Source organism: Colius striatus, chromosome 5, assembly GCF_028858725.1.
Source record: "Colius striatus isolate bColStr4 chromosome 5, bColStr4.1.hap1, whole genome shotgun sequence".
Taxonomy (NCBI): domain Eukaryota; kingdom Metazoa; phylum Chordata; class Aves; order Coliiformes; family Coliidae; genus Colius; species Colius striatus.
This window is the reverse complement of record NC_084763.1, coordinates 6,604,884-6,629,352: the sequence shown is the minus strand read 5'-3', so window position 1 is coordinate 6,629,352 and position 24,469 is coordinate 6,604,884. Positions and strand designations below refer to the sequence as shown.

Genomic DNA, 24,469 nt, shown 5'->3' with positions numbered 1-24,469 from the left:
AAGTGATCTTGACAAAAACCAAGCTGCTTTGTCTTCCTATACATGAGATCTACTCTTCTACAAACATGCCAGACACAAAGCAGTACACACTGCAACCCTTTTCATAGAATCACAGAATGATTTTGATATGGGATTTGCTGTACCTCCACAGTGGGATGTGATTAGATCTCTAAAGGTCCCTTCCACCCCCTACCATTCTATGATTCTATGGAGGTTCACACAGGAGTATTCCTTGCTGAAACCCTATGTGATTAATACTAAAGATGTTTGCTCTGGGGATTTTCCCACCTTGCTACTCTTTAAGGACCAAGTTACTCAGGGAAATTTTGAGTTAAAGTTTTCCTGTACTAGAAGTCAGAAACATCACATCTCATTACCTAAAACTGTTACTATAGCAAGCCACCTGTAGACAACATCAGGTCATGCTTCCCCTCACATATCAGTTCTCTCCCTTCTCAGCTTCTGTGTTTTGCCTCCTACGTCTGTTTTCACTAAGCAGCTGCACTTGGCTTTCCTTGCTGCTCCCACCACAGCTTCCCTCTCATTTCCCAACCTTTGTTTGCACAGCACTATCCAAACCATACACCCAGTCATATGCCTCCAAAATATGCACAACAGCCCTTTGCTAATTCGTATCTTCACATTCCAGAAGCACTGCACAATCCAGCCTTTTGGAACAGTGCAGTCTAATGTAAGAGCCCATCTCCACAGGTTACCGAGCCAGAAATAGACGCAGTGCGTCACTCACTTCAATAACTGAGAAGTACTGATACACAGAATAAAGGTTGCTGTGGTGCAGACCATTCGAGAAGTTTCACACACACACCTCAAGGCTCTAGTAGGAAGGAGTTTAGATCAGCCTGGCCACTGGCTCATAGCCATGTCTTTGTATTTGCCAGACTGGTGAATTAATTCAAAGGTTGCACTGGGCTCGTCTTCACTTGAAATACACTGAAAGAATCCTAAATCTTCCTCTTAATTATCAGCTTTATGACATATCCACTAGGCAAATGGAATTTAAACTGCACTCATGGAGAAAGATACTAGGCAGTCTTAGGAAATGAGCTGAACCTTGCCTATACCTGAAGAAACAAGCAGCTAAACTTCCACAGGCTTGAGAAGCATATGCTGTGCAGTGTAACTTCCCCTTTGGTCTATATGGGTATGGTCTCAGCACAGCATCTTCAAATGCACACATTTCCAAAAGTCAGCTTTGCTCTGTGTTCTACTGAAGACATTGGCACAAAGCTGAAAGTCTGAAAGCAGAAGACTGTCACTGTACTAAACTAGATGAACAGTCACACTGTACTATATTCTGTCTGAGAGACAGTTACAGGGAACTGCTGTATACTTGTAGTCAAAGTATATTTATCCTCTATTAGTATAACCATTACCTCTGGTTGAGCAGCAAATTCTCTAAGAAGGTGCCCATTCCATACAAACCGTGGATCTGCCTGCAGCAAGAAAAAAAGCCATCATGCTTTCAGAGACTGTCAGTTCTGTTTAATTCATCACAAAGGCAGTATCAAAGTATCCATGCCCTACACAAGTTTAGGTGACAGATGCACACGGAGATCATCAGTATCCCTTCATATCATCAACTACAAATCTAAACTAAATCAAATATAGTTAAAAGAAGAACAGTTCTCTCCAGTCTTTAAGAGTGTTGGGTGACACTTCAGGTATGTTCAACCATTAGCAACTGAGCTGCACTATGGGAAGAACATTCCAGTCCTTGCCCTACACAGGGCTTGAAGGAGTTACCCAAAATTTTGACATTAGCAAGGTAACACTCCTAAAATGGCCCATATTTTCAGTTTATAAAGACAAATATATTTATATTCTGCTGCATAACCAATCCTCCTCAACTTCACCTATTTCCTCTTCCTAATTCACCTCCAAAGTGTCTCAAGCAGACTGCTGAGCACGTGCCAGAAAGCTACCAGATTAGTCCCAAAGGTGACATTTGCTGCAGAATATAGTACAGGCTCTGGGGAAGTTTCAGATGAGGCAGGCAAGACAATACATCACTGAGGATGAGGGTTAATTCCAGCTCAGTGTTGGAAGAGAATGAATAAGAGAACAAATACAACTATCTGCCAGGAGCTGTTAAATCTTAATTGAAGTATCTTGAACTAGTGAAAAAACCTCGTGATTGCTGCCTCTATATTGGCACAGTTTCCTTCTACCAGCACTGTTTAAAAACACAAGCAAATATCAAACCAGCACTCCCACACACCAACCACCAGGGAGTTGGACTAGATGATCTCTAAAGCTCCCTTCCAACCCTACCATTCTATGGTCCTATGTGAAACAGAGATGCCCGAAATTGCCACCATCCTTTTGTTAAGTCATTATAAGCAACTACATGAGTATTGAAGTTACACTAAAACTGGTTTAGCTAACATCTGGATTACCTGAAACTGACACCTTTTTTTTCTTCACTGTACTATGCCTTGCAAACAACCTTCTGAAGTGTCACAACTGTAAGGCAAACTAGTCCCTTCATGTCAGCAACTGCTCTCCCTGGCAGCAGTACTGCCAGGGCAGCATTAGATAATGTAAAATAGTCCCCAGGTATTAACTGCTTTTAACTTTTTTAATTGTTTAAGGCTTTTTTTTAATCTAGAAAATGTATTGCTTCCCCCTCTTATGTAGTGTCAGTAGCTAAGAGATAATATCTCATGACTCCACTGCTGCCTTTTTGGCAAAGGAAGAAAAAGTGCTGATGACTTCCAAGGCTTCAGTATTTCAGTGCCTAGGCAGTTTAGACCTTGTTTACACTGCAGTAATAGTAAGTTACCAGACCAAGGATTCTGGAACTGTGGAAGCACAAGAGAATTTCAAGCTCATATTGGCATTTGTCTCTGTTTCTGCTGTCTTTAAGATAAAAGCAGCTTATTAAATTCATGCTTCAAACAAAGAATATCATTTAGGTTACAATCTTAAAGCCAACAGCATTAACCTCACGCTTCTGTTTGTTATCCTGGAAGAGAAGATGAAGTCAAATATCATTTATTCCACTTTGGGGTGGTTTTCCCTCTGATTTTATATGTCAATTGCTTTCTTTCAGGTCTTTTTTATGCTTAGTTTCTACTTCTTGCAGTCAGAAGTGTTCAATATCAAGATCAGAGGCAAACTTTCATTTCTTTTGAATCCATTTAAAGCAGACTGCAGAAAGTACTTCTAACTGCCTGATTTAGAAGCCTGACATCACATCAGAACAGGTTTCTAGAAGGTCATGTCACTCAAGCTATGAGATTTAAGGAAGGGTGAACTAGTATGCTCAGCCACAACCCCTAAGAGCTTCATTAAAATGCTGCAGTTCTGAACAAACTTCTGTACTGAAGCATTACAGACCAACAATTTCCACCCTTATTCTAAGCACTAACTGTAGCTTGACTCGGTGTACTCTGCACATCTGCTTGGTTGCTTTTTTCATCACTGTCATCATCTTATTCCAGAGAACTGCCTTGGTATAACTCAATTAATAAGAACCCAGAGATAGTGTAGTTATGCAGTTCAGCAACATAGTGTCTTTTGCTAGTTTGATTATAAGGATTTGCATCTAAACAACATCTAAATCTGTTTCATTAGATCAAAGTCACAATTCAAATAGTAAAGCCATTTTTAGTTTAACAGAGAACCACAAATGCTTTAATGATATCTGCTACTATTTAGTATACTAGCTCATTATAAAAAAAAGGTCTGAACTTAAGTTGAGGTCCATGGATTTCAGCAACTTCACCCTAAACTTGATATCAAGTCCTCTTTAGCTTGTGATCATTTGTTTAGTTGAAATCTAAACATCAGTTGCATAAACTAAAGCCATGCAGAAATGATTGACAAGGTCTGAGACACAGACACCACACAGCAATCAAATTCTTACCCTCTCTAGAAGGCTCATCTCCTGGAACTCTGGGCTCGTGTTGGCTAACCGCTGCAGAGTGTGCGTTAGGTCGTATGTTGTAGAGAAGTAAAATCCATCCACACTCAAGACATGATTAAGCATTGATAAAAACACTTTATTGTCCTGCAACTGTTGAGATGAGAAGAAAAAAGAAGAGCTCTTTACCATTGAAATATCTTATTCATGCAAGCTACTACTACTTTCTGAAATGATGAGATGAACTTGGCTAGTGCTCTACCAACACTTGACATCATTCAGATGTTACCATACAATAAGGAAACCATGAGACTGCAATTGTGCTATCAGTTCACTGGTAACTTTACAGCTAGCACACTGCACCCAAATTCTGCAAGGACAGTGGAAAGCAGAGACCAGTAAATAGTTATTGATACTAAATCAGTATTTGTGACTTCCAAGCAAAAAGGAAGCCATTTACCTGAAAACTACTCAGCCAAAACCAAGACAAGGTGGCAATGCAAAAGAAAGGATGCAACACGCTGTTAAGATTACCCCAACCTGTGTTCAAGTTTTGATTAACCTCATTCCTTTCCTGAAAAAGCATTTGTCTCTATCATTTAGACACCTTTATCTACTCTTTATCAATCCAAAACAATCTGTTTGAAATAATCTTCAACCTTCCCCCCCCCCAAGAAAAATTGATTCTTTCCTGATGGATAATTATGTGATTGAACAATTCCATAAATAAGCAATACAGATAAAGAGATGACAGCAAGGCAGCTTATTGTAGGGACTCTCAGAACATGAAAGGTGTGAGAAAGGCTAAACTTAAGAAGAGTGTACCATCTTAAATAGGCAAAAATGCACAATAAGCAGATCAAGTGTAAAATGCGAGTTTATCTCGAATAAGATAACTTCATATACATCTATACCCAAGTATTACATCAATTACAGTAGCCTAAACTAATGGGAACACAAAGTGTAGCTCAAAGGGCTTCTTAAAAATTCACAGTTGCATCAAATTAGGTTCCGTGGCAATGGACATTGATAGAACACTCCCTCATCAATCCACTTACCTGAATATCAGTTAAGTGCAGCATGGTCTTCTTGTAGGAGAGAATGTCAAAATCTGTTGCTTTCCAGATTGCATGACTGAAAATCTCACCTACTTTTTTCTTCTTTGTTATGACAATAAGATACGTGCCTGTAAATCAGGAAGAGCAAAGTTAAAATAATGGATGCAGAAAACTGGAACCAATAGGAGTGAAGTTCCTTAAAGTTACACCTAGGGCTCTATGTTCTGAACAGGAAGGGGCTGGAACAGAAGCAGAATGCCCTTGCTAAGCTACTCATTTCTCTATGCTCACAGATCTTGAGTTACTCATGAATGAAATTTAAACAAAAGAACATTTTAAGAAGTGTCATCATCTCCTACTTCAGACCAGAGCCTGAAAGTCTTCATGTTTGCAAATCCAGAGAGAAGCCAATGGTCTTGAATGTCGCTTGGAAAGCACAGAGCAAGTTCAAAATGCACAAAAGGAAGGAAGCATGCTTCAGAATCCCAATAGCCTGTTCACTTTATCCTGAAAAAATAACAGGTTCAAAGCAAAGAAAAGGGGGTTTCTTTCAATAATCCCAAGTCTGATGTCTTCCTGGTTGCTTAAGTAACAAAGCAAAAAACTCCATCATCACAACATTTCACTGAAAGGAATTAAGTTACACTAGTTGGTAAACACAGCATAGGCACTGTTCTAAGTGTTCTAAGCCTACCACATTTCAGTGCCATCTTGTTTTGGAAGAAGAAGGTTACTTTATGACATTGGATACTGATGAAGAAAGAATAGTCAAAGAACAGGTACCACCCCCACTTTTTTTTACCTCTGCAGCTGTAGTGTTATACCTTTGATTTGGGTGGAGCACCCAAGAATGCTCTAGCACATTTGTGTCTCAAGTATTGCTTTTGCTTGGCATATCACCCAGATACCTTATAAAAACAGTGTATTACATCCACAGCTGTACTGCAAAGATGCTGCACAAATAGATACATTTCATCTGACATGAATGTTGTCTTTTCCTATCTGGACATGTGACCTCCTGTGAGATTTCAGAGCTTCAGATATTACTTCAGCATATTTTTTTTTGCTCTTAATACTGTAATAGCCAAAGAATATTTCTGCTTGTTAAAGACACTACATTGCTAGATATGGAACCAGGTTTACAGTTAACAGGTAATGGTGAACTGCCTAACAAGACTTAGCTAAACTTTAATTGATACCATCTTTGAGAGCTATATGCTAACAATCTGTGCAAAGTTTTAGGGGCTGGCAAGCAGAAAAAAGGGCCATTAAAAGGAGTTACATCCTCCTGTCTATCATATAATATTCAGACAGATCAATGCAAGTCATTACCAAGCCTGAAAGTTGTGAAATTATCCTTCAGGGCAGTTCACTTTTGAGCCAGGGCTTGTCAAGTATCTAAGACACAAACATCCATTACATTGCTCTTACTCAGCAAGAGCCACAATACTTTACAATACAACCAGATAAGAGTTGAGCAGTTTAAGATCATGTCCTAACCCCAGACAGCAAGTAGGCACCACACAGCCACTCGCTCCCTCACACACTCCCTGCCTGTGGGATGGGGAGGAGAATAAGCAAAAAAGTAAAGTTCACAGGCTGAGATAAAGAGTTTAGTAAATAAAATGACATAAAATAACAACAATAAAAATAAAATAGAAATTAAAAGAAATAACACAGTGAGAGAAACAAACCTCCAAGAAAGAGAAGTGCTGCCCAATGCAGTTGCCACTGACTGATGCTTGAGTAGTGATCAGCTCCTCCTCACTAACAACTCCCCCAGTTTCTGTACTGCCTGTGATGTCCCATGGTTTGGAATAGCCCTGGGGCTAGTTGGGCTGTCCTGGCTGTGCTCCCTCCCAGCTCCTTGTGCCCCTACAGCCTCCTTGCTGGCAGGGCAGGGTGAGAGGCAGAAGAGGCCTTGATGCTGTGCACCACTGCTCAGCAGTAACCAAAACATCCCTGTATTAGCAACACTGTTCTCAGCACAAATCCAAAACACAGCCCTGTACCAGTTGTTGGGAAGAAAATCGACTCTATCTGAAGCTACCACCTTTAACACGATGAAATGACACAACTGAAAATACTGCAATGAATGAATTTCTCTCATTCCTACATATGGAGACTTTTATTCAGTACACGTGCTCTTTATTACATCATTTTTCAGACTACTGGAGTCTCAAACTCCACTAAAGTCTACTCAAAAGATCTTTTGAAAAGTAGCATCTACTTTCCTGGAAGCTTAGTCTTTATGGGTTGGGATTATTGGTGACAGTGACTGTGTTCATCTGGACACCACTGAGATGTTAGAAGCAGCAGACATCTCATTGCCACCTTATCATACAACTCCCTAAAATTTCGCATCATTCCAGTCTGTACTTTTTCACTCAATGCTGAATTTTCCTTGTATCTGTAGGATAGCCAGAACACAATCATCACTTGAACAGCTGTATCTACTAGTGTGTCACCATGTCACTCAGTTAGTTGTGTATCAAGATTATTGATTTAAAGTCAAACTTCGCAACCAAATATTTGGCTGTCACATCAAACCCTGAAGCTAAGTTAAAGCAGTTATGAAGAGTTAAGTAGGTGAAGTTCTTTGCACACATTTGAAAAAAATGCCTTAAAACTCAACAAGCTGTCAGTTAACCCTGCCTTCAGAGCAGCTGTAGGTTGAAGAGGTACATAAACATTCGTGATAAGCAGTATTTGGATACCTCCATCCTCTAGCAGGCACAAGGAAAGCCCATCACACTGACAGAAGTGTAAGCTCAGATACTTGCCAATACCATTTTTGCCTTTAAAGCTTCTTTAGCAGTGTATTTTGTCTCAGTGTTTTTAAAGAGCACAGTTCTGTTTTCCTTACCTGCCACCAATCGGATTGTTCCCAAAATACCGTAGATAGGCCTTGTAACAGCTGAAGGGGGAACATCTTTCTTAACTGGAAAGTAGGAGAAAAAAATGTATCAGAATTTCTTTCATTACTTTATCAGAATGTAAGACTTTCATGACTATATCAGAAAACTACCAAACTAGGTTTGTCAGAGCTGCTTGGTCCCATCTCAAGTTTTGCTGGAGTCTTAAGTCTAAGCAGCAATGGATCAGAACTTCAAAGCCTGATGGGGGGCAAGGGGACGAATATGAAGCATTCTAACTCAACTGTTCATGTTTCATCAAGGCAGTAGTTTGATTTAATAAATTCAAGCTCATTCACATGACAGTATAACAAGTAGATTCCTCAATAATGTATTGTCCTGCCAGCTTCCAGAAACAACTTATTTTGAAGCCATCAAGACAGCAAGGACAAGGCAGCCATAAATATTTGTGCCTCCCACTTGTGACTGTTTCTTCTGAGCCTCAATCTAATTCTGTTTCAGAAGACATAGTTTCTTTGTGGGTCTATCTCTGCCAAACTAACAACCACGGCACAGATATGGCAAAGGATTCACTATTCCAGAGAGATTCAAATATCAATTAGAAGTCTTAGCATGTTAAACTTTCATCTACCCACATTTCTAGATTAACAGAAGGGACATTAGAGAAGCTTTAAACCCAGGCATTTTCCCAGAGCTTGGAAAACAGAGAAAGACAGCACTTGAATTTTCCATTGCTTTAAACACCTTGCAAGTTCATCTGATAAAACACTAGTAGTGAGAAGAGATGTCAACTAATAAAAGACTTAGGGCAGCTATCTTTACAGTTCTCAAGGGATAACTTTGAAGGAGAAATTGAAACAGTGTATTATAACACCAGAAGTGTTATGGAGTATACAAAAGGCCTAATAAAAGAATGGCTGCTTTTATATTAATATCACTGCAGCATTCCTGTCTGTTTAGAGATGAGCAACACTGAGGTACAAACTTCTGAGACATTAAAAGGAAAGTCACTGACAGAGCTTCATATTGTCATTTAATGCAAGTTTTTTGATTTTATTGGTTTCACATTCTTAAAAATAGAAACTAAGACTTCAAGGCCTCAGCATTGGCACATTTATGCTACTTGCACTGACATTTGAATCCAGATTTGCAACACAGAAGTAAGTTCACAGCAAGGGTTTCTTACTCTTGTTGTTTCTAGAGGCTTCAGGAAAATTCAGCTTTTAAGAGACAGCACTGTGTCAATTCAGCAAAAGCTGCACAAGCTCAGTGTTCAACCCTTCACATGCTTGATCTTAGACCTGTAGCAACAATCCCTGTTAGCCTGGATGAGTCAGTTTTTTGTGATGGGCAGTCTTGCCAGAAACAGGCAAGCACTACCACCCTGGTTACCCACAGCACAAATCCCACAGCAAAAAGGAACTTGCAGGACACAACACAGAAGCACTACTTTAAAGCGGTAACTAAAGATGAAAAGCATACTCCCAGTATCAAATTTCAGGTTCTAAAGATCTTCTAGGATGCCTAGAGCACAACAGACAAAAAGGACAAAGAGGGCTACACCAAGAAATACTGGTGAGGAGAGTACCTGTAAGAGTGACTTCTGTGGAGACTCTGTCAATAGCAAGCACATCATCTGCTCCATCATCACAAGCTTCCACATAGAACTTCTCTGGTGTTATATGCCTTTAAGAGAAAGGATGGGAAAAAAGAATTTGTTTAGCAACACTTACTTTGAGTTTGTTTACTCTTTACCACCAGACACAGCAATCAATCTCGAACCTTCTTTCAGCTACAAAACCAAGAATGCTCACAGGATTACCTCCCAACAGACACTGACATTGACAATGCAAAAGAAGCAAGTCAAGCTCTTCAGTTATTGCACAAATTCACTGCTTGTTTAGTAGCCTTAATGCTCATTTATTACTGGAAGTTAAAGGCATGAAAGTGAGTCTGTGTACATAGCGGTTCATTCTAATTCATGTCAGCTTGAACTACCAGCCAAATCCAAACTCCAAAGTGAGAAGTCTAACCAAACACTTTCAAATACATCAGAAAACTGAAGTACCACATCCCTGATGCAAGTCTAGTAAGCAAAAATAATGACCAGAAGTGATAAACACACCTCTTTGACATCAAAGTGTTCTAAGAAACCACTGGAAACAACACTAAAACCCCCTCAGAAAAGTTAAAGCAACACACTAGTTTATTGAAGCAGGTGTCCCAATGTTACCGTTCCCCAGATTTGTTAGCCAGGTATGAGACACACCTGTATCCTCCCCATAGGACACCTCAGACAAAAACACATGCTGCTATCCTCTTCAGACTTTGCTATTTTTTCCTTTACAAAAAACTGAAGGCTCTGCAACAGTGGCCATAAAACTGAACATCATTTTCAGAAGTGTTCCTTCAAAATACAGCCACTGAGATATTTGCAAGAAGCCAGACATGTTCTACTGTGCAACAGTACAAGAGTTATGCAGAAATTACTTGTAGCTGTACATAGGAAATGCTAAGCAAAAAAAACCCAAAGCACTCTTGAACTACTGTTCTTAACATCATCATGATCTTTTTTAGCTTAAGGCTCGACAAGAGCAGGGGTCAGCTTTTTCTGGGAGGTCAGCTGGCACAGGACTCCAGTTTAAAAAGAGTGAGGAAAAAGATATTGCAAAGTTGAATACTGGGCCTGTTATGCCTTGAAAACAGACTCTTATGCACTCTCAGTCATCTATCTTAAGCAAAGCAAGTTAAAATAAGCCAAATCTTATAACATAGCAGGTTGTAAAATAATGTCCAAAGTAGCAAGAACAGTACTTCCAGGTTTTGAATACTCTATACAAAGAATATAAGACACCTACAGCGACTACACAGAGCACAACTGAGCATTTCCACCCACAAATGGTGGTTATAAAAGCTGTTCTTTTCATTATAAAGTGCAACACAGCCATGGAGCCAGGCTCATCTCAATGATGTTCAACGATAGGACAAGGGGCAATGGGTACAAGCTGTAACACAAGAGGTTCTAAAGAAATACAAGGAAGGATTTCTTCACTGTTGAGGTGAGGGAGCACTGGAAGGGGCTGCCCAGATGGGCTGTGGAGTCTCCTTCTCTGGAGACATTCCAAACTCAGCTGGATGAGTTCCTGTGTGACCTACTCTAGCTGGTCCTGCTCTGGCAGGGAGTTGCACTGGATGAGGTTTCAAGGTCCCTTCCAACCCTTGAGATTCTGTGACTGTACTATAGTCTCAGCCTGGAGCTTCACTTGCATATTAGCTAAAGCCTGCTTTCAAACAAATGAGACAGTGCTCGCAGGAGTAAAATATCCATCATATCAACCAAAACTTACTACACTCGAGAATAATAATTCCTCCCTGAAGAACACAAAGTCTTTTGCCCTCATCATCTACAAATTAAGACAAATGAGAGAATTAAGGCTGTCGGTGCAAATTACACCTGGTCTCTCACTAGGTGTCATATGCCCTGCTTCACTAGATCAGCTCCCAGCATTCTTCTCTCTCTTTCTCAACTTCTAGCTCCTATTTTTTCTCCTGCCATTACCACTGGCCTCTTAACAGATTTTTTTACTACTTTTATCTCCTCTTTCACAATGCCTGCACATTTCTAACTTTGCTTCAACTACCATTTTATCCTTGACACACACAACAAAGAAACTGCAATCAAAATCTTCTTTCTCACAGCCCTCTTCAAGACCAGATTTGGTGAAAAAAGTGTCATGGAGAAAGCAGGACAAGTGATCCCTGTTTGCAGTTCAACAGATCAAACGAGCTCTAGGCTTCAGCAGCTAACAGTTCACTGGAACAGTCTGATTGTTGCCTGTTTTGGAGCTTTGGGTGTTTTTTCTTTTGGAGGTGCTGTGGGAGGGTGGGGTGAGCCAAGAAGAAATCAAGTTGCTAGTCTATGAAATTGAGAGAGCCATTAAAAACTGCTTAAAATACAACCTGAGAAGCCTCCTGCGCTGCAAAATGTAAAATCTTTGCTTCAGAAGAAGTGGGAGAATTCGTGCTCTTCAAAGGTTTTAACAGAAAGATGATTCACTTACTTCTTGCTTCAGTTGTGTAAACAGTTGAAAGTTTTCTGAAATAAATATAGCTGAGGAAGAGGCCAAGGCTTGGAGGTTTCAGCCCAAATGCTGATTTACAAACTTAGCAATTACCAGAACCAGGCTAGCAGTCTCATTCTTGATTAGATGACCTTTTCAACCATAAGATTGCTATCATTTATTATAAGATTGCCTCTCACTTCTCTTTCAGGAAGGAAGCTGATGAACATTTTGTGCAAGAATAGTGGTTTTTTTCCACAGATGCTACTCAGAAGCAAGTCTTATATGTCTTCCATAAGCTTAGAAAGACAGCACACATGCTTATTTTACTGATACAAGGAGATGGTAAATGCTCAAAGAAGGATCATTCATGATGACTAGGAATCTGCAGACAGATTCATTTAACTCTTGTAATGAAATAAGGAACATAAGAAAGTCCAAGTGCTAATGTTAAAATAAAGAAATTAGTATTTTCTATAAGTCCATAATGTCTGTAGTTACTTCTGAAACTGGTTTTCACCCACCAGACCATATTCTGCTTTGTACAACCTCCATATTGGATACAGCAGCCTGCCTTTGCCTTGGCAATGCTTCACTGCTGTTTATAACCACCCAAAACATCAAGAACTCTCAACAGCAGTCTCTTGCTTCCATTACAGCACATACATAAAAACCTGACAAACCTGGAGTTCCTCCCATCTGCTTTTTTTAAATACCATCATTACCATGGGCTATCCCTCAGCGTGCCCAAGAACAAAGGGGAAATATTTGACACTGTTAAGAGTGTGACTCGTGATTCTCAAGAAAAGGAAAGGTATTGAAGAAGGGTACTGAAGAACTGCAACCACCAAAGCCATGTTTCAGATATCACTGAAGGTGATTTATTCTTGACAGTTTTCTCCAACTGAAGCTGAGAGATAAATCAGATCTCATTCCTACAGTGAAGAGGTGACACAATAAGTGTTGATTCCCAACATCACAGAAACATAAAAGAAAACCCAACAAACCACTGCTGGCTTACACCAAGCGTGAAGTCAGCTTCACTGACAGTGTTTTTGTTGTCAAGTTCCACTTTGCTAGTTATGCTTATAAAGCAGTGTTGTACATCACAAAGATGATGCAGAGCTGCATCCCATGTTTTAATTAGGTTGATCTTACAGACAAGAATATTCCCCTGTTTAGACAAAGCATGAAAGAGGAGCCATCACGCTCTAATGGCAGCTAAAGATAGTATTTCACTCAATATCACTTAAGCCCTCTAGGCCTCAACAGCCAAACCCTTACTTCAGTAATTGATTATTTCACCATAAATACTTAACATTGCTCTAATGCAGGAAACTCTCTGCTGTCAGCCCCTAATAAAGCAAGCCAAAAGCACGTCCTGTACGGCACAGCAACGCATTTGCTGTACTCAAGATCCCAGAGTGGTCTGCAGAGAGATACAGGAAAGCCTATGGTAGTGTATGCAGGGTCCCAACAGCGTGTTAAATAACAGTGCTAACATGCTGATGGTTTCAACACTCTAGAGAGTCCAGATTTTCTAGGTGAGCAGGTGTGCTAATTATACATCTACAATAAATATTACTCCTCGAGCAGGAACAGCTCAAGGAACTGGAACATCTCCCATGGAGCAATAGCTGTTGCAGGGAGAAGAAAGGGAGTGTAACTCCAGGATTTAGAAAAACCCCAACACTAACAGAAATACAATTTAAAACCAAGAAAGGGCCCATGTGAAAGGCAGAGCTTCATAATGACTATTTCCAGTTAAGCTTCACTTAAGATGATAAATAATTTCCTGCTTAAATTTATGCCTTCCTTCACCAACATCCCCGAGCTTCACCGTGACAGACACTTAGATCAAGCAGGAAAGAAAGGATGTGTAGCTATTCTTTCTAGAAGTATTATCCAAACTCTCTGAAAACTCAGCTTAGAAAACAACCAAATAAAAACCCCAAAGACAAGATGTACTTTTGGAGCTCTCCACAAACACAGGCAGGTGGAAGGCGCTGTGTTCAAGTGCAGTAGCTACTGACAAGCACTTTCACAAAGTATGTGGGCATAACTGTGGACAGGAGGAGTTAAGTTTGAAACAAAGCTAGTGTCACAGACTCCCAGGATACCAAGAAGGCTATCAGCAGGGTAAGTCTTAACTGAAGCACAAAGGAAAAAAAATGTGTTTAAGTGAATCAAAACAACAGCCAGGATTCTCTGTTCCACTGACAATTAGATGATCTCTAAAGGTCCCTTCCAACCCCTACCATTCCACAATACTGATGAATTGGACTGGCAGCTTCACTACCATCCACTACAGCCTGCTATCTGCAATAGGTGTTTGCATTTTACAGTTTGTTCCTGAGGCCACAAGAGGAAGCTAAATAAGTATAGCAGTGACCCAGATCACACAGCTATGGATAACGCTTTGCAGGTTAATAGTTTTCCCCACAACTAGTTTCAACAGTAGCACAGACACTAGACATCAGCATTGGTGCCAGTACCACCTGAACTCGACTGATGACACAGGTCAAGGCACAAAGGGTCTGAGCCATTACTTCTGACAATGTGAGAAACACAAGAGGTTTGCATTCAGAGCTGGAACCTGCAATTGGATGTACAGAACAGGACCCTGCAGAGTGCTGCCATCAGTGAAGCTCCATACAGGGCCTCTACACTACCCAGAAGAGCTACAGTTGCAGAATCTCATCTTTTAATAGTGAGAATAAGAAGTCAGTTGAAAAAAAGAAAACCAACAAAACAAAAACCAGTCATGACTAAACTCCCAAACTGAAGTCTAGCATGGATTTCTCAGAAGAACACTCTCCTTTGACCTTGCCAACGTAGTCAGTTTGGCTCATCACCCAAGTTACGGCCCTTTATCTTCAAATGCTTGGTAGAAAGTCTGCAGGCCCTGCAACAACTCGGTGTAGTAACAGTAAAAAAGCCTGTTTTTCAGAACACAAAGAAATACTGTGCTCAAGTTTATGAAAAAACCCTCATGCTAAACTCCATTTGAGACAATGTTGTCCTAAGAAGGTCAAAGCTTCCTTTTAGTCAAGATTAAAGTTTAAATGAGAGCATTCTTTACTAATCTGTACCCAGAAAAGTGCCTCTACTTTAAAAAAACCCCTCTCAGTAGGAAAGTCCATGTACTACAGGTCACACAACTCACCTTTCCTCCTCTGCAGGCAAAACAGACCCCAAGTACAGCTTAAAGAAAGACAAACACTGCTTAAGTGACAAGAGGGACAAAAGCTTTCTGCTAAATAAGCAAGCCTTTGAGCCACCCCAGATGATCTTACTCTCCAGTAACACTCAGTTATCTCCAGTGCCTGTGTACCCTCACACAGCTACCTCATCACCATAAAGAAGCCCAGTGATTTTTAGACATGTAACAGCACTCTGACAAGCTCTTTACCTAGACCTCTAAGAAAGATCCAGCTATGCTCCCTTTGAATCCAAAAGATGACTGTCAAGTGAAACGTAACAGAGCATTAAGTACAGTTCAATCAGGCTTAAAAATCACTTTCAGATGCTGCTGCCTGAAAATGCCATCAGGAATTCAATTAGAGGGTTTCAAGCTAATATTTAGAGGTCGAAAGCCTGGGAATGCATTTAGGACACACAAGGACATTTCACTGCTGGCTTCAGACAGCCACGAAGAGTCTCATGCTCAGAGTAATTTTTTTTCTGGAGTTTGTAATGGAAATGCCTCTTCAGCTTTAACTTTGTATTGCTTTGATTATGCAACTTCTTTTGTCGTATAAAAAGCAGGAAGCAAATATTTGGCGTATACAAGTTCAACGGCTTACACCCTCCCTCAAAACCTTTGTTTAATGAGAGCAACTGCACCGGGAGATGAGAAGGATTTACCTGACAAGCTAATGGGCACTGAACAGGAGAGTCTCAAAGTTCAAAGTCACCAAGTGGCATCAAAAACCGAACCACACAAGAGAAAGAAAAAGCCCTGTGCCACAGAAGTGACGCTGGCTATAAGCACGCCTAAAGAGCATTCCGCTGGCAAGTAACATCGCGGGCACAGAGCTCTGCGTCCGCATCAGCAGCCGAGCTGGTGACAAAAGTAACCTATGGAGGGAGCAGAAGGCAGCGCGGGTGACCGCCACCGCCAGCGGCGACCGCCCCAGCCCCGCCGGCATCGCCCCGCCGCTACGGCCAAGAGGGAAACGACGCACGGGCGCGGACCGCCCGCAGCCTTTCCCCCGCCGGAGCTGCGATATCGGACGGACGGCGAAAGGGGACGGGACCTGCACCCGCGGCCAAAGTCCTCCCCCCTGCTGCTGCTGCCTCTGGCCGCGGGCTGCCGCACGCAGCCGCCGCCTCGGGCCGAGCCCGTCCGCGCTGACCCGGGAAGCGGCGGAGAGGCGGCGAGCCCGGCACGGCGCGGCGGCGGCCCCGGGGCAGCGGCCGGCCCGGAGCGCGGCGAGCCACCGCCCGCCTCAGCGCCGTCCGCGGCGCGGCGGGACAACGCGGGGCCGCGCCGGCAGCGCCCAGCCGGAGGAGCAGGGAAGGGAGAGGCGGCCGTGGGGGCACTCACAGCTTCAGGCTGGCGTAGGCCGCCGCTGCCGTCGTTCCCGCCGCCGCCGCCGCCATTCGTCCCCCTGCAGCTGCCTCCGGCCGCCGCCGGCTCCGCGTCGCTCTCGCCCCGTCCGGCCCGGCCGCTCCCCCGCTGCCAGACTGACGCGGCCCCTCCCCCGGCCTGCGGGACGGGCCGCCGCGTGGGACAAACCTCGGCGGACACGTTAGCGAGCGCCGCCGGGCGGGGAAGGGCGGAAGCCGCAGGGAGGGGCGGCGCGGGCTCGGCGGCCCGGGATTGGCTGGCGCCGTGAGGCGGCCCCGCCCCGCGCGCGAGCGGCGCTGAACTGCGTGCGGGCGAGAGGCGCGCTCAGAGCAGGGCCAGTGGCGCAATGGATAACGCGTCTGACTACGGATCAGAAGATTCTAGGTTCGACTCCTGGCTGGCTCGGCTGCTCGCTTTTTTTTTTTATTCTTCTCTCCCCGTCTCGCCCCTTGCTCTTTTCTCTCCTGCACCCCAGCCCCAGGGTGTTTACCCACACACTCTCCTTTCCTGAGCAGCCCTACTCCTGCGTGCAGTCACCTCAGCACCTCTCACGCAGGGGGTCAGCCAGGTGTAGAGGCCTTTGAAGCATCCCAGGGCTGGGTGACATTTGCAAGGGTTTGTGCACTTCTGCACGGCCCTCGGCAGCCCCCTGCCATGGGCACCACCTCTGGAATGGCTGCAGCAGGGGAGAGCAGTGCCCACCCAGGCTTACTGTCTGGGCTGGTGGGGGGGAGGTTTGGCATGGAGCAGTCCCGGGGCACCTCCTGGCTGACTTCTCTGTGTATCCTCCCCCCAGCTTTGGGGAGCTTTGTGCCTGGAGAAGGATCCCCAAATTACAGTTACTCCTGTTTCTTCACTTCAGTTTAGCTGACAACAGGTGCTGTTGTGGTGCTGCTTGGCCAGCAGTACTTTAAGCATCCCATCTTCAGATAGGAGGTATTGTGATCACAGCGTGAAGCCTACGAGGGTATCACATGGCCATCTGCCTCCCATAGCCACTGCAACTCTCCCCAAAACCCTCTAGGGAACCCAGCCCCACCAATGCTGCAAAAGAGACCCCCCCCTGCTAGGACCAGAGCCTGCTCCCACCTGCAGCACATCGCTCCTCACTCCAGGCTGCCCAGATGGGCTGTGGAGTCTCCTTCTCTGGAGACATTCCAAACCCAGCTGGAAGAGTTCCTGTGTGACCTACTCTAGCTGGTGCTGCTCTGGCAGGTGGGGTTGGACTGGATGAGCTTTCGAGGTCCCTTCCAACCCTTGAGATTCTGTGACCCCACTGAGCAGATTCCCCCTACCAGCCCCTGCTTCAGCCACTGATGTGACAGGAGAAAGGCAGAGCTTGGGAAACCACCATTTCACAGTGTAACTCCTTCCCCACAGACTCTGGACAATGACACTCACTGTAATTTTAGGAAAGACGTGACGCTGAGCGTTGCTTTACGATATTGTCTTTAATCACTGAAATCACAAAAGGCCGGCGGCTTTGCCCCTGCTGCCGCCCTTCACTCCTTATAAATATTTACCAGCACAGAAGGAAAGAGGGCCCTGTTCACAGGTGGCTAAGGTTAGTTACACCAGTACAAATCCTAAAATACTCTCTCCTGGAGTTGAGCTTTGAAGGAAACGTTAAAAAAACCCCAGTCATTAGTACCGTTGAGTATTGGTAGCCAGGCTCTGGATTTGCTTTCTGAAAGCCACAGCCCACGTGCGCGCCCAGGTCCCCGTGTGCCTGGCCCTGCACCGCAGACCTGCTGCGTGGGGGACCAGGGCTGGTGCCAGCTGGGCTGAAGACTGCAGCCCAGGCACATCCTCTACCTGGGCATCCCCGCCACGGGGCTCTGTGGCACCTATGTTCATGTGGGGACAGTTTTTTCCTGTCCCTTATCTTGGCTGCTGATGCATATTGCCATGTGAGCTGCCCTGGAAGAAAGCAGGGTGAGGATTTTTATTGCTCAGAACAGCTTCATTTTGCTTCTTCCTTAGGGAAAAGGGTGGGTGAGCAGCTCCACGCTCTCTCTGGGCTCACAGCAGGAAATGTCTGCCCAGTTGGCTCTGGTAAGCACACCCAGTGCCACTGCAGCCAGTGAGCAGCTGGACACAGAAAGAGAAAGGAGAAATTTACACACAAATGCTGTGTGAGGAGAGTGGCAACCCCCCTCCCAGCTTCCCCCAGTGATGCAGGCACTCACTCTGAGAAGACTGGGGGAAAAGGGATGTATATCTGGCCATAGCCCTTCCCTGCACGCAGGCATCAACTCCAGAGATGTCCCCCCAGTGATGAAGCCTGGGCCAGCTTGTCCTTGCATTCCCACCCAGCAAGGTTCTCAGAATGCATCTGGGAACGCTTGGCATGGGTGCAGAGGTGTGAAAGGCAGGTCTCTTGCAGGCAGCACATGCTGCATGGCCGTGTGCAGAGACACAACAGAACACACCACCTCAGAAGTGAACACACAGCATGAAGCTGAGGTGGGAGAAACACAGTCCAGACCAGCGTACAGCAGTGCATACAGCAGTGCACTTCCCCTCAAAACCCCCTCTAATATATGTCCATGAATACGATATAAACAAAAGCAAACCCCCTCCATGCCGCCTTCCCCCCTGCTCTCTGTAACCACCTGCCCTCTTTTCCCTACAGCTACTGTGTTCTTTAAGCCACATCCTTACTCCCTGCACTCCCCCTGCTCCAGCACATGTTGTTTACTGAACAAAACGGGTGGCAGTCCATTTCGGTGATCATTTCAAGGCAACTTGCACAATGCCACAGAATCATCCTCGGGTATGTCTCGTCTGTAATAAAATCATTCAGCCCTTGATCTATCACTGACAAATCACAAATCCATTTTCAGGTACGTGGGCCAACCTTACTGGTTTAAGTGGGACTGCCTGTGCACTTGAGGTTCAACGCAGACAGAGTCCTTCATGTGATTTTCATAGCAACAGCAGGCGAGTACCAAGCTGCCATGACCAGCAGCAGGCTGATAATCAGGTAATCTGGAGGACCAGATCAAAGTGTTCAAGTAAAGATACAGAGCACGTGCCAATTTTCCTTTAAGCATGGACCTGGTTTTGCTGTTGCTGAAATAACAGAGTGGTAACATTTGCAGGGAAGTGTAAAACAGGGACTCAATTCATCAGGAAGCCTGTGTCTGAGATCCTCCCCGAGGCTGGGAAGTCATGGGACACAAGGCTGAAGGTCACAGCAGAGCTTATGAAGAGACCTAAATACTGAAATTCAGGGATGCCAAATATTTGCCCAGTGCTAAAAATCAGCACAAGGAGAAAACACAGGAAGATAAACCCTTTTCAAAGACAACCCATTCTTAACAGCTCTTTATAAGCCCATATTCCCCTTTTCAAGGCACAGGATGCTGATTTGAAACTCGACCATTTCCAGATCAGTTCCCTTTGTACTAAAAAGATCTACAAAAGAGAAAATCATTTAAATCCTGAAATGCTGGGAAAACATTTTAAAAGCCTCCCAAATGAAATTCAGAAACCAAAGAGCCGTGGAGCTCATCAAATGCTCCTCACCAGGGTGTCTGAAACTGCTGTTCCCCGTGTTTAACATCAGGGCAGTTTCCTAAATCACTTTGATAACAGATGTTTCTTAACACTTTACACAAAAAACGGCTGCTTCTTTCATAGCTGGGGCTTTTCCTGGGCTTTATGCAAAGATCTGTATTTAAATGAGTTTCTGTATTCTCAACAATGGAAATTTAACAGCATGATCTGAACAAAAACATCTATTAAGCTCTGGTTCCTGAGAGCAAGTTTCAGCGAATTCACTTGAATAACTATTTGCATGACAGTTACTCATTATCAGCACAATGAGACTTCCAAGGGTCCCTTCCCCCTACAACCACTCAGAAGAGCGTGCTGAGGGAGGAACTGAGAGTAAGTTCTCACAGCACATTTCAGCGTCTTGATAAATAAGAAGACAACAAGGTTCACATGAACAGCAAAACCCGATGTGTATCAGCCAGTAGGGAGGCAGAAGTGAGCACGTTTCCTGAAACTCTTCTGCAGAGGATGCAAAGGCAGCCCCACAGATACCTGCTGGGAGGTCAGGAGGGGAAGCAAAGCCCAGCCCCATTGTCAGGCAGCTGCAGAGCTGGGAAGGAGCTGGTGACAAACAACTGGGATTCAGACACTCACAGCCTAGGAGAAATAACAATGAGCCTAAAGGAATTCAAACTCAGAAAGATGAAAGGGGTGTAAAGTTAGCACAGAGGGGAGCAGGGACACGCAGTAGGTGCTTCAGCTGCCAAACCATAAACTCACATGCTCCCATTTACCAAAGCTTCACATTGTTGTTTTTAGCTCTTCCTAAATACAGGAGAGCGTTAGCACTTAATAATTTATGTGGGACCTCAAAACTGAAAGTAGGGCAGCCTTCATTTCCCCAGCGCTGAAGGATATAGGGTGGCTGACAGGAGTAACAAGACACTGTGTGGGAGCAGAGGCCAAACTTTCCAGTGATGCAAAGGAGGCTCCTGAGAGACAGCTCACCACAAACAGGCTGCTCAAAGCTTTCCATGAAGGAAAACTTTCCTTCTCCCCCCTGCCCTTCTTTCCTGCTTATTTTAGGCTTGTAGGGAAGGCTGCAAGAGTGAGACAGTGGTTTAAACCACAGCTTTAACCCACTAGTGTTTTCAGATCTTTCCAAAACAAGGGCCAGAAGATGTGTGTGAGGGGTTGCTCTAAAAATTCAAGAGCTAGCAGAAGCATGAGTCACACAGTAGCTGGTCTTTCAGTGACAGAGCAACAGATGTTCTGGCTCGCTTTCAGAAGCCGTTTTGATGTCCCCCTGCCCTCATTGTCAAAGGAAGCTCGGGGAGGTGGACCCTCTGCCCAGGACTATCTGAATTATTTACCAGAGACATCAGCTGTCATTACTTCCCAGACAGTCCTAGGATCACAGTCACATATTGAACCCTATCCTGTGCTGCAGGACACAAGCTGATGCGACACACCAGTGTGCGAGCACTGCGGCGTCTGCCCTGGCTGCTTCCATGCCTTAACCCTCCCTGCCTGGGTGCAGCACCTGTTCTTTTTTGTGTTGGCTCCCATCCCATTGCTACCCAGCATTTGGAGACTAAATTTAAGTCTCTAGGGAGCTCACATCTTTGAGCTCCATTTTACCTCCTCTAAAGATCACAAGTAAACCTCTCTGAAGATACACATGCCCCAGAGCCACGAAAGTTCCACCCCCCTTGAGCATTCAGTCACTCACTGAGGGGCTGCATGTCCCAAGGAGAAACAGCACTGCTGAGCCAAGCTACACCAAAGCTGGAGCTCTGGATGGTTTCCAGCGCAGGGCTGACCTCCAGCCATGTGCTGCCATCCCCATCCCGAAGAGTGGCAGCAGCAACAGTGGAGGTGCTGACGGGTGGTTGGGGCAGAAGGCCTGATGAAACATGGTGGGAGGTTTAAGCACCTATCTAGCTACATCCATGCTGCTGGAAAAGAGGTTTGGTTGAACCACAGTGGGTTCTCACACAGGCTCATTTTGGGAGTCCCAGTGCCGCTGCTCAGCTAATTTACTGCAGGTTCCTTACTTGAAGATCCTCAAGAATGCCATCCCATCAGAACCAAATTCACATCTTTAGCACAGACACAGGAGGATTTAACTAGTTTTCCATGCAGTATGTTGGAAAGAGTAGCTAAGGTGCCCCACTGCATCTGAGGCTTTAAACTAAGAGCTTTCTCTTAAAAACTCTGTACCTGTACCTGATGTACACAAGGGGCTGCAGAAGGTACCTACAGAAGAATGCACTGCAGGCACACCTACTACCTATGTAACACATCCTGAGGGAGCAGATTTCATTGTCTATAAGACAGGGTGGATGTCAAAAAGAGAAACAATTTGCCTTTCTGCTTTCTCAGCAGAACAGAAAGTAAGGGTCAAACTCCCTAACCCTTCGCTCAGATAAGCTGTTGTTATTCACGGGAGCAAATCTGTTTACACCGACATACTCCTCTGAGTACAAGTCTGTGGAGCTGGGCTCTAAATCCCCGTGTAACAAACCCTTCAAAACAATCTCGAGTTTGTTCCCAGAGCTCTAAATAAGCACCATTATGAAATGGCTTTGTGCTGGGTAAACACCACGGAAAGGAGCGGCCAGGCTGGGGGCTGAGCTCTGGAGACAAACTGGAAACTCAGGCAAGTGTCTGTGTACAGAGAGCATTTTTTTCCAGAGAGATCTGCAAGCAAGAATGAGGATGGATTTCCTCCCTGGCCACACTTTCAGCGTCCTGACCTTTCCTTTCCAAACAGAATCTGCTCTGACACAGCAGACTGGCCCCTGTGTATCACGCTGACATGCAAGCCCGGGCTCCAAGTCATCGTGGCAGCCTTAGCCCAGCTTGTTTGGTTTTTGTTCTGTTTGAAATGGGATGTCAGCCTCCAGCTGCCAGCCAGCACGTCTGCTTTGTGCTCGGAGGGTGGCTGCTTTTACAGCCAGACTTGATATCGGAGTTCAGGGAATTAACTGGAAGGTCTGAGTGTGTCATTTTGCACACACCCTTTTCTGTTTTCTTTTCCTAAAGAGTTAATAAAAAGAGAGAGTGTATGGAAAATCTGATATGATTAGGTTGATGTCCTTCAGGGAATCTGAAGAAATGTGCTTGTCAGGAAACAGTCTGTAGACTGATGGGATGTCCCCAGTAGGCAGGCAAGCCAGCCTCTGACTTTTGAGTTGTGCATGGCACGACTGAGTTCATAGGCACGACAGCAAATTGTGCTTTCGCTGAAGAATCTTCCAAAAACGAGCCAAGAGGAATCTCCAGACAGCAGAAAAAGGCACATAAAAGTAAACTGATCAGTTTAGATAACATGCCACATTCTTGGTCAAGAGGACTTGGTTTGATACAGCTGGAACTCACAAGCATACAAACTCTGGGAATCCACCAAGAATCTCTCATATCCTCTTACAGGAACATTGCCAACCGGCGAAACACATGCACAGGAAATCAGCTGAGGGTGGGGAGGGGGAGTATCAAGCCTTCTGTCCCAGCTCTCTGGTGTCAGCCAGGCTGGCTAGTAGTGGTGCTGGTACGCAGCTGCCGGGCTTGTGCCATTCTCTATGTGTTTCAGATGACAGGAGTGACAAAGCAAATGTTCATCTAGTGGGTAGCAGCGATGTCCGTCTTCATCGTTCAGTTCCATCCCACAGTCCTGCAAACAGAGGCCATGCAAATTATCAGAGCATGTGTTCTATTTCCCAGAGTCAGATGGGGTCTGCCTTCAAAGAGGGTGGTCTTGTGATGAGGACAGAAGACATTCAGCCAACAGCTCCTACCTACTAAGTCCAACATCAGCCACGAGAAGGAAAGTATCTGACACAGGTATTTTGAGGGGCAGCCTGGCACAAATTTGCCTTGGGCAGTTTTACTGACTAAGCCCTATCTTGTGGCAAGGTGCAACCCAATGTATCTCCTCCCACTCTCAGGTAGGATCCATTTCTTCACATTACATTAATTGCAGTTGTGCTGATGTGAAACCAGCCTGCTGAGCCAAGGCCTCTTTCCACTGCATTATACACACAGTGAGAGCAGACATCTATTTCTTTTCATTCACAGTGCAAAGGTGTGAAGAAGCCTTGCACAGAGACCAAAAGGTGTTAAGAGCTGGCATCTCTGGGGAACTTCTTGTGCAGCCATATCCTTTCTCCAGTCCCAATGATACATTCATTCCCCATGAGAGTGAAGGTAACTTAAACTGCACAGGATCAGTCATCAGCATTTTCTAACAATCTGACTTGGAAATCAGATACACTAATGTGATCTGGAGCTCAAGGCCTCTGAAAGGCAGCAACAGAACCTTACTAAGTCACCATGTTTCCTTCATTACCAAATAAAGGGCCAAGTTTAAAAGGGATCATTAATTCTTTGCCCATAATTTTATGGATAGCAAATGAAATCGCAGCTGAGACACATTGCTGCAAAACCTTTTTGTCCTCAAACTGGAGATTTCTAAGCCACTATTAGAAAGGGTTACACAAGGCAAGGTTTGA

At 44.5% G+C, this 24,469-nt stretch overlaps 2 protein-coding genes and 1 non-coding gene across 4 annotated transcripts in view; 1 reads left to right on the top strand and 2 right to left on the bottom strand.

Annotated features, from left to right (window-relative positions):
* The window catches only part of SACM1L (SAC1 like phosphatidylinositide phosphatase), a 29,666-nt gene extending 13,053 nt beyond the window's left edge, over positions 1–16,613 (bottom strand). Inside the window, exons 1-6 of one of the 2 annotated variants that reach the window (XM_061996526.1) lie at positions 16,431–16,613; positions 9,409–9,506; positions 7,811–7,885; positions 4,945–5,072; positions 3,890–4,039; positions 1,395–1,454 (exon numbers count right to left, since the gene is read on the bottom strand). In XM_061996526.1, coding sequence (XP_061852510.1) covers positions 1,395–1,454; positions 3,890–4,039; positions 4,945–5,072; positions 7,811–7,885; positions 9,409–9,506; positions 16,431–16,486 — 567 coding nt within the window. In that variant the 5' untranslated portion in view covers positions 16,487–16,613. Of the gene's footprint in view, positions 1–1,394; positions 1,455–3,889; positions 4,040–4,944; positions 5,073–7,810; positions 7,886–9,408; positions 9,507–16,430 lie in introns of those variants that run through there. The other variant, XM_061996527.1, reaches the window with a different exon arrangement.
* Positions 16,614–16,786: 173 nt separating this feature from the next.
* TRNAR-ACG (transfer RNA arginine (anticodon ACG)) lies at positions 16,787–16,859 on the top strand. The gene has a single exon. It is a non-coding gene; the product is annotated as a tRNA-Arg (tRNA).
* Positions 16,860–17,886: 1,027 nt separating this feature from the next.
* Positions 17,887–24,469, bottom strand: part of LIMD1 (LIM domain containing 1) — a 35,659-nt gene continuing 29,076 nt past the window's right edge. Inside the window, exon 8 of the mRNA XM_061996712.1 lies at positions 17,887–23,631. Coding sequence (XP_061852696.1) covers positions 23,494–23,631 — 138 coding nt within the window. The 3' untranslated portion in view covers positions 17,887–23,493. The remainder of the gene's footprint in view (positions 23,632–24,469) is intronic.